Source organism: Gymnoscopelus braueri (assembly GCF_963280865.1).
Source record: "Gymnoscopelus braueri genome assembly, chromosome: 3".
NCBI classification, from domain to species: Eukaryota; Metazoa; Chordata; class Actinopteri; order Myctophiformes; family Myctophidae; genus Gymnoscopelus; species Gymnoscopelus braueri.
Genome location: NC_137612.1, coordinates 27,715,987 through 27,726,037, shown reverse-complemented (window position 1 = coordinate 27,726,037; position 10,051 = coordinate 27,715,987). Strand labels below are relative to the sequence as shown.

The following is a 10,051-nucleotide window of genomic DNA, read 5'->3' as shown; positions in this document are numbered from 1 at the left end:
CTAACTTATAACTCAGTCCACACAGACACACATAAACAAACACACCAACATAAATACATGCATACCAACCTGGTTACAATGGTTAACACAAATAATTCATATTGACTCACCATCCAAAGCCATTGAACCACCTTCAACCTGGCGTCTCTATTTTGGGACTGTCATTATTTTTTTCTTAAAATAGCAGATCTAGAAATTCACATGTGAGCTTGTAGATGAGCTATTACCGCTGTGCAAGTATAAAACAGGGCTTAAAGGGATACTTCACTTTCGGGCCGGGGACACATTTAAAAAAAATATAAAAAATAAATGAAAAAAGTTATGGAAAATTCATGGCCCCCTCACACATTAGTAGGACACTCTAATGCGTGAGGGGGCCATGAATTTTCCATAACTTTTTTCATTTATTTTTAATATTTTTTTTAAATGTGTCCCCGGCCCGAGAGTGAAGTATCCCTTTAAGTGGTTAAGGGGATGCAAGCTTTGTAAAATATCTGATTTCAAACATGATGAAACATGTTGTTTTTGTGCTGGCTATGAGGGTGGAGTAATCAAATTGTTGTTTTCCCATTTATCCATTTTACAGTTTCTCAGAAATGTTGCATAATCTGTGCTTATGTGTGTCTTGTGACACCCAATCATCAACGTCTGGAATCAGTGTTGGGCAGATAACATGTCAAACGGCCAATTCACACCAACAGCATCACAACGCTGGCAGGTTCTTAATGAGCAGCGACTTTCAACGCAAACAGCAAATAGCATGGCGTCAAACCTGAGGAAACCTCAACTTTGCTGTTAGTGCAGCATCCAACCAATCATAGCCCCACTCTTTCTTCACCCACCAGGACAGAAAATGTGTTTCCCCATCCATCAGAGAATAAACTGCACCGCATTAAACTCCGTATCCGTACCATTTTTTTTAACTCGTTAATCTATGTATAATATATTATCTAGTGAATCTCTTATAGTTACACCAACATTGTTCTTTTGAAGTAGCTTGTTTACGCTTATATTTATAAAGATTATACAGATCGCTTGTGTCATTTTGACAGCAGACTTTCCACAGGTGCTGCACAACTGTAAAGAAGTTGGGACTTTTAATCAGCAGTTGTGAATATAATGAAGATTGGGCAGCAACACAATGCATACTTTGTTTACAAACATTCCACCAGCGGTAAGATTCTAGTGCCTGCTTTTCTCCTGCCTGTCTGGGGGCTTTGCTGCTTTGTTGCCACTGATCCGCTGAGCACTGTAGCTCTTGCTGGCCGTGGACTATACAAACACATCATTCGACATCACCTGCAATTGACAGAAACGAACTGCTGTATGCACGTAGCGTAGCGAATATGAAAGTTTTAAACTAGCAGTTGTAGATCAATAGACAGACAACTAAACAACATAAATGAACAACTAGGGACAGCCCAGACCACAGGTGGTCCGAACCTGCATGCCAGTTGCTCTCTGCCCAGACAGGAGAGCTGTTTGTTTGGAGTACAGACCACCCGTTGCGATGCCTCAAATTTGCAGCTTCTTCGAAAACAATCTATTCATTTTAGCTGATAAAATAGGTCATGTAGTCGCTCAGTATTGATTATTTTCCCATCTACAGCTGCTACTTTAATTCTTTGATTTCAAAATTCTGTACTTTCAATACAATCCATTTCTTCACTTTTAGAACAGACACATGTTAACACACGGTGACAGCTGTCACTCATAACCTTGGACACGCCACATTTATTGTATTAGCGTCATGTTAAGCACCGTGGACAAGCATCAGAGTTAGGCGTACAGAGAATGTATTGAGAATGTGTAGAAAATAACAGTGATTAACTAGAATATGTGCTCCTTGGAGCACAGGTCTCCGCCAGGCGAGTACTGTTCCTGATTAATCCTGTCTTACCTATTTATATTACATATTGTCACGTGTCACGTGAAGCTTGACCAATGTTAGCTTGGCTGAGACGGACACACACACACACACGCACACATTCGTCACGTGAAGCTTGACCAATGTTGGGTGTTCTCAGACGGACACACACACACGGAGGGTAAAACATACTCTCCACCATGCCTTCGGCCTGGCGGAGACAAAAATGTGAAATCTTGTTGGAAAACAAGAGCAGGAGACCTGGTTCTGCCAGACCCAGAATGAAGTCCTAGTATGTAACACACCTCCAAACCACTTTATAACTGAAGTTCATGATGTCATGAATAGTTCGTGACGAAAGGGGACGAAAGGGGGACAGACTTTTTTGGCTGGGGCCGGGGGACAAAGTGACCATGCCCATGTATGGAGAAAACAGATACAAAGCCTCATGTAAGCCCGACCCCTTGGGTCTGGCAAAAAAGGGAACCAGATGACCTGGTACTGCCAGACCCCTAGTGGTTGAAATCTGAATGGCCGGGCTTCGCACGACTTGTGTCCCTTCTATGCCCATGTATGGACAGACTTTTTTGGGGGACAGAATTTTTTTTGGCTGGGGCCGGAGGACAAAGTGACCATGCCCATGTATGGACGAAACAGGTACAAAGCCTCATGTAAGCCCGACCCCTTGGGTCTGGCAAAAATCATGCCTAATGATGATGTCACTGGTAGACGGTTTCTGGACTGTCCACAGTCCTCCTATGAGACACAGGCCGAGTAGAAAAAAATGGTACCATTTTATCATGAGTATTAGTGAGGACCAATTATATGAAGATAGGTTGAAAAGCGGTGAAGTCGTCCTTTAAAGGACTTTTTAGGCTTACAGGCAAAGGAAAAACGAACAAAAAGCGTTGATGCCTGACATCGTGTCCCAGGTTTGATTCCAGAGCCTGGTGGCATGTGTCGTGTCGGCTTTCTCTCCCTGTCTCTCTCCCTGTTTCCTGTTTCTCTCCACTGTCCTTTTGAGATAAAGGCGAAAAGACAAAAAGACAAAGGAAAAGGTAGAAATAAAAGAAAAAGGAAAAAAATAACAAAATGGCTTTGAGCGTGGATGGTGGGTGGGGCCTATACCATGCCCATATATGGAGACAACCTTGGACTAGATATGAAGGTCTGAACATCTAGTTTAATAATATTTGCTACATCTGGGACCCTGATGTACTCTGTAAAAGTGTTAATTTAACACTGACATGTACCATGATACCAAATGGACCCTGTTCCCAACTCCCAAGAACCACCAGCTGCCAAAAAAAGACATTCATTAGCGTAAACCTTAAAGGACTTACATCAGGTTGGGCTTACAGCAGAAAAAACTATAAAATAAACAATTAATTTCAGTCATATTTTAGTCATCTGAAAGGTTTTAGTTTTAGTCTAGTTTTAGTTCACTAAATATCATAGGATTTTACTCAACTAAATCTACGGTTGAGTTAGATCACTAAAATGTATGTTGGCGGTGCCGTGATGGTGTCACAATGCCTGATTTATACTTAGCTGTGTGACGAAAATAGCCGATCTACAAGCTCACAATGCAGCACAGCGTTGTGAGCTGTGTAAGAAAAAGGGAAAAGTTTTTCAATGAGGGACAATAAAAAAAGTACAAACTAGTAAAAGATAAATTACAGATTAATTGTGGAAACATGACACCAGACCTTATAGGTCCTGTAGCATCACTGATTCTATGATTTCATTATCACCCCGCCGATCCGACGGAAATGCCCATATAAGGCGATCTCTCATGTTCCTATATGCCCATATATGGAGATCCCTGATGTCATCAGTATAATTCCATATATGGGCATGCTGATTGCCCATATATGGAGATCTCTGTATCGGACAGTCCATGTCCCTTGTATCCCCATATGCATGCATATATGGATATCTGTACATCCAATTATGTCACATATTTGTGGCATATATAAACGATATATAAGTGCATATATTGTCTTTCTGTGTGGGCTAGAGCAGAGATCTAAAGAGAACTTTTCTTACAGTCTTTACTTCAACTCAACTCTTCCATCCCAGGGTGTCCAAGATGAATTCATCTGCTCTCCTGTTGATGTTCCTCATCAGTGCTGCTGCCACCATGTCTCTTCCAGTCCAGAAGAGCATGGAGACAGTGACCGGCCTGTACGGAGAGACCATCGAGGTGCCTTGTCGTCAGACTGATTTACGTGACGTGGTTCAAGAACGACAACGGCGCTTTGACGCGGCTGTTGAAAAAACATCACAACGCGACCGTCGTCATTTACATTGACGACCCGAGGTTCAACATCTCCTCGGACGGCTCCAGCCTCCTGATCAGCCAGGGAACGCTGAAGGACCAGGGGGTCTACGTCTGTGAACCTACGTCTATCCAGACATATCTGCCAAGTTATACCAGCTCCGTGGTGGTGTACAAGCTGCCAGCGATCCCCGTCATCGTCAACAAAACGAAGTTCCTGGAGGTAGGTAAGCTAACGGAGTTGGGAACGTGCGTATCGAGGGACTCCCACCCCGCGGCCGAGATCTCGTGGCAGAAGAACGGCCGACCGTTGGTGTCTGACGGGACAGACGTCAATGTCACGACCACCGTGACGGAAGACTTCACCGGTCTGTCCACCACGTCCTCAGTTCTCCAGTACTCTGCCACCAAGCAGGACGTCGGCGCACGTTTCTCCTGCCTGTCCAGCCACCAGCTAGGCACGGTGGAGTCCGAGCCGCTGACCGTTCCTGTCCTCTACCCGACCGAGAGGCTGGAAGGTCCCATCGCAGAAGGGGACGATGTCACTTTGAAGTGCCATGCGGACGGAAACCCTCCTCCCAGCAGCTACAACTTCCACCTCAAGAACCAAACGGTTCTGGTGGAAAACTCTGACACTTACACCTTGACGGCCGTCACACGAGACAGCACCGGACAGTACAAGTGTTCGCTGGTCGACGACGAGACAATGGAGGCTTCACTCAACATCGCTGTGAACTACCTGGACCTGAGCCTGAGCCCCACAGGGAAGGTAGTGAAATGGTTCGGCGAGCCCCTGGTGGTGAAGATGGAGATAAGCACTTCAGGCGACGACACCAAAGTGTCCTGGACCAAGGATGGTGTGAAGCTGAAGGGAATGCCTGTGTTCGGGAGGCTGTGCTACAAACACGCAGGCAGGTACGTGTGTGAGGTCTCCTCTGCCGGCTTGACGCGACGCCAGTCCTTTAACCTGGTGGTGAAAGAGGGGATACCTGGCCTGGATTAATTGTGTCGTCTTCCAGTCCACCGCAGCCCTGCCCAGAACACCGGCGCCCAGCTGGCCTGTGAGGCTCAGGGAGTGCCCGAACTGTCTTCGTGTGGAACGTCAACGCCACGGATGACGAGAGCTCCTACAACGAGAAGGGCAGCAAGGCCACCAACAAGGTCACCGTGGTCCCCAACGGACAATCCATGTCCGTGACCTGCAGGGTGAACAACCGGTTGGGAGAGGACGCCAGGACCATCGTGGTGCCCTCAGGTACCAGCCAGGTGTACCTGGTGGTCTTAGCAGTCTGTGTGGTGCTGGTCCTGGTGGCAGTGGCCTGTACCATTATCTACTGGATCTATTTGAGGAGACGAAGAGGATCTTGGACACCTCCCGGTCCAAACGGACCCAATTCTACCCGACTCCCAACAGCCTCCACCACTGCCAGCAACCAGAATGTACAGCTGAAAAATGTTGTTTCAGTGGCTTAAAGGACTTTTTAGGCTTACAGGCAATGGAAAAAACAAACAAAACAAAAAAGTGGTTAAGGCACACGTGTACCAAATAGGCTTTGATGCCTGACATTGTGTCCCGGGTTCGACTCCAGGCCGGTGGTAGATGTCGGCTTTCTCTCCGTTTCCTGTCTCTATCCCTGTTTCCTGTCTCTCTCTACTGTCCTATCGAGATAAAGGCGAAAAGCCAAAAAAATAAATAAGAAAAAGATAGAATAAAATGGAAAAAAATAAACAAAATAGCTTTGAGCGTGGATGGTGGGTGGGGCCTCTAGTTTAATAATATATGCTACATCTGGGACCCAAGGTACACTGTTAAAGTGTTAATTTAACACTGACAGTGTATAAATGATACCAAATGGACCCTGTTCCCAACTCCCAAGAACCACCAGCTGCCAAAAAAAGGAGTTTCATTAGCGCAAACCTTAAAGGACTTACATGGGTTGGGCTTACAGCAGTAGTAACACGTGACACACCTATTTATAGGTTTCTATGTCATCATGCGTCTCGCTAGCCAATCAGAGCATTGGTGACAACAATATTGTCACGTGTCACGCGAAGCTTGACCAATGTTAGCTTGGCTGAGACGGGGACACACACGGATGGACAAGAACGAAAACATACTCTCCACCTCTGGCGGAGACAATTAGGAAACTGAAAGGCCTAAACTTTGTGAGCTTATTTTCAGAAGGGATGTACACAGTGAAAACAGAGGGGTACTAGTATAGAGCCCTGGGGGACTCCGGTCAACTAAGTATTGGGTTTCAGTGGTTAATCCAGGCCATTTGTACAGTAGCTTTTACAAATGGACTGTCTGCATTTTACAAAGTAAGTTATTGCCAGACCCAGAGGGTCGGCCTACATGAGGCTCTGCCCCCTTTCGTCCATACATGGGCGAAAAAGACCGGCTGTATAAAAGGGACCCTTTCTTCTCCATACATGGGCATAAAAGGGACACAGGCTGACACGTAATACGAAGTCCGTCATACGAAGTCCTTATAAAGTACTAGGAATTTATTCTGGGTCTGGCAGAACCAGGTCTCCTGGTCTTGTTTTGACAGTGGTTAGTGTATAGTTCAGTTACTTTTTATGATTATTAGCTAGATACATTTTTAAACCAATTTGCGAAACAACACTGCAATTGGATGCAATTCAGTGTCACTTACTCCATACATGGGCATAAAAGGGACACAGGCTGACACGTAATACGAAGTCCGTCATACGAAGTCCTTATAAAGTACTAGGAATTTATTCTGGGTCTGGCAGAACCAGGTCTCCTGGTCTTGTTTTGACAGTGGTTAGTGTATAGTTCAGTTACTTTTTATGATTATTAGCTAGATACATTTTTAAACCAATTTGCGAAACAACACTGCAATTGGATGCAATTCAGTGTCACTTAAGGTGACTCTCCACCAAGCACACTACTTCAGACTACAACAGACTGGTAATCTGTTGGCAAAAGTTGCCATTTAGTTCAGCACAAACTGTCGGCCGATGTGCCCATTGTGGTGCTAATGCATTATAGCTGGCAGGCTGGCCTGCCAGTGTTGACAGGTCTGCTTATTATAAGGGACCCATTTGGGCTTGTTTCCCTGTAAAGTCACGTTAATATTTATAGTTGCTGGTTACTTTTGTTTGCTCGGTTTCTCTGAGTCGGGTGGAAAGAGGCCGACCCGACGGAACGACGCCATCCGACAACAATTTGTCGGCAGGAGGTGCTTTCCAACCCTTTCCGACGCCGAGTCGGCCCAAAATCGGTGCGGTGGAGAGCTGCCTTTAGGTGGGTGGAGTTCAGGGATCCCAAGGGGCCCTTGCTGGGTTTTGGTACCCAGCATTGGATGATATCAGTCAGCTTTGATGTCAGTATTGTGACGTCAGGCATGTTGATTTGCACTACTGTAAGTTGGGGTTCTCCATATATGGGCATAAAGATGTTGTAGAATAATGTCAATTTGTGCTGACGGCAGGGATCCAGGGATCTCCAAATACTGTAAGGACATACCGTAATCTGGGCAAACACACCCACATGTATCTCCATATATGGGGTTGTGACTTGCCGATTCGCGCTGACGTCGGACATGTCCACATTTGGGTATTGCTTCGTCTATTGCAAATAGACAATGCGTAAATGTCCAGTCCATACATGAGCATATTGGCATGCCCACCACAGACAAACTGACCTTGAACGTTATAGTAGATAAGTTTAATCATTTTCTTTCTGTTATACTTGAAACAACATTTGATTGTTCATAATTGTTATGACAAAATAAATCACAGTTCAGTTCTTGGAGACACCTAAGCACTTCAAGTGTTGTAGGTGCTGAATCAATTCCTGAGGCATTCCCAGTTCTACCACTAAATCCACACAGCTTTGTAGGAGCTCGGCCCACATTTCCCCTGAGTGGGAACAGCAGTCCCTGCCGCTTAAATATGTCATCTGTGGCTTGTCTGGAACATCCAGGACCGGGTCCATATTTGTCTTGTCCCTGCAGCAGTCTGCCTCTTCACATCCCTCTTCTTTGCAGCTTGCACCTCCCCCATCACCCTCTAGAATCTGCATGTTTTGCACAACATCACTCACACTGGGTAGCGGGCTCTCACAAGCTTTTATCATTCCCTCTGTGATCACAGTCTCATGTTTCTCAACCCGCTGGAGCAGTTCGGTCACTGCAGCTGGGAGGGGCCTCTCTGGATGCTGGAGCTGGTACCAGCACTGTGTAGCGTTTAGAATCCCTTTGAGACGCCCAACAGCAATGGTTTGTCCCGCTCCCTCTCTGTAACCAAGGTTGAAACCGACTTGAAGAGTAGACGTAGTGGCATTATCAATGCCATCTATATAACCATCCCTGACACGCTTCTTCATGTTACACTTCCATTCTCTGGCTGCTAAACACATGTCGCTTGCATTTTCATCAAAGATATCTTCTCCATTATACGGAGGGGACTTGACACGGAACATCTTGGACATGAAGTGGAACTTTCCACAATTCTGCTGTGTTTTGGGGGTAAGAAGCCAAACACGTCCTGTATTTACTATACACTGGGTGACATCATTAGTGATGTCAATGGAGCAGACCAATTATGGGGGACATAAATTAGGTTAAGGATTAATGGCGTTTCTCTCTTTGTGTTCAGGACCAACACACACTGTTAGAGAGACAGGTTATTATAGAGAGTCTGAGGGGATAGCAAGTCCAGCCTACTTCCGCGAAACCTTCAGGATCAGTGAGAAGCAGTACTTCCTGACAGCGCTATAGCTGCCCGGTTCAAACTGAAGGCCTGGTGTGACGCACCTGTCCAGGTCTTACAGGACTATGTTGTTGCAGTTGCCGAAACTGTAGATGAGGATCAACCTGGCGCTCAAAAACACATGACATAACTAGAAAATGTGCTCCTCGGAGCACAGGTCTCCGCCAGTACTGTTCCTGATTAATCCTGTCTTACCTATTTATATTACATATTGTCACGTGTCACTTGACCAATGTTAGCTTGGCTGATGGAGGCTCACTTCAAAAAATATGTATGATTTTTTGAAGTGCGTCACCTATTTATAGGTTTCTATGTCATCATGCGTCTCGCTAGCCAATCAGAGCATTGGTGACAACAATATTGTCACGTGTCACGCGAAGCTTGACCAATGTTAGCTTGGCTGAGACGGGGGGACACACGGAAGGACAAGAACGAAAACATACTCTCCACCTCTGGCGGAGACAAAAACATCATCGAGACATACAGGGACCTAAAGAACCGTCAATTATTACTAGGATACCAGACTATGGTGCATAGGGGCTCTGTGGATAGAAGTCCTCAGTAACCCTCAAATCATCAGATGGAAAAGCTGACGTCAACATGGAGGCAGAGGCACACTGGTGTGTGTGTGTGTGTGTGTGTGTGTGTGTGTGTGTGTGTGTGTGTGTGTGTGTGTGTGTGTGTGTGTGTGTGTGTGTGTGTGTGTGTGTATGTGGGGTGTCTTTCAGTGTTGCTGGTTCCTGGTTTGAGCTGCCTTCAGTGTGCATAAAACCCATCCCACATCCATGAGGTCCTTTCTCTTCCCACCATGCATTGTTTGTCTGAATGTCCTTGCTTTTATGTTTAGTTTTCTTGGTACTGTATCACTTCAGTTTGTCTCCCTGCCAGTGTTTTTGGGTTGGAGGCGATCTTTTGGTTATCTTTATCCTTTTGCTAATAACATGCCTTTATTTTAGTTAATTGCTCGCGTGTGCTTCCATTATTTGTTATGGTCCCAGAGCCGGTCTATACTAGTATTCGCCGTTAATGCAGTTTATGGGCCTTCTTAAAATATATATTTTAAGAACTTTCAACCTGGCATCCCTATTTGGGGTTCTGGATTATAGGTCAAACATTTACATTACATAGCTATACAGCAAATCTACAAGCTCACAACGTGG

General features: G+C 45.4%; 2 protein-coding genes across 2 annotated transcripts; one reads left to right on the top strand and one right to left on the bottom strand.

The window, feature by feature from the left end:
* Positions 1–3,959: 3,959 nt before the first annotated feature.
* On the top strand, positions 3,960–5,621 carry LOC308081879 (CD166 antigen homolog; the record flags this gene model as incomplete). The annotated part of the gene is made up of 3 exons (XM_080423497.1): positions 3,960–4,073; positions 4,114–5,059; positions 5,221–5,621. The coding sequence occupies 3 exons, from the start codon at positions 3,960–3,962 to the stop codon at positions 5,619–5,621; spliced, it is 1,461 nt and encodes a 486-aa protein (XP_080279623.1).
* A 2,299-nt stretch (positions 5,622–7,920) lies between these two features.
* On the bottom strand, positions 7,921–8,601 carry LOC308081878 (protein YAE1 homolog; the record flags this gene model as incomplete). Its single annotated transcript, XM_080423496.1, has 1 exon — positions 7,921–8,601. One exon carries the CDS (start codon positions 8,599–8,601, stop codon positions 7,921–7,923), a length of 681 nt encoding a protein of 226 aa, XP_080279622.1.
* Positions 8,602–10,051: the final 1,450 nt, after the last annotated feature.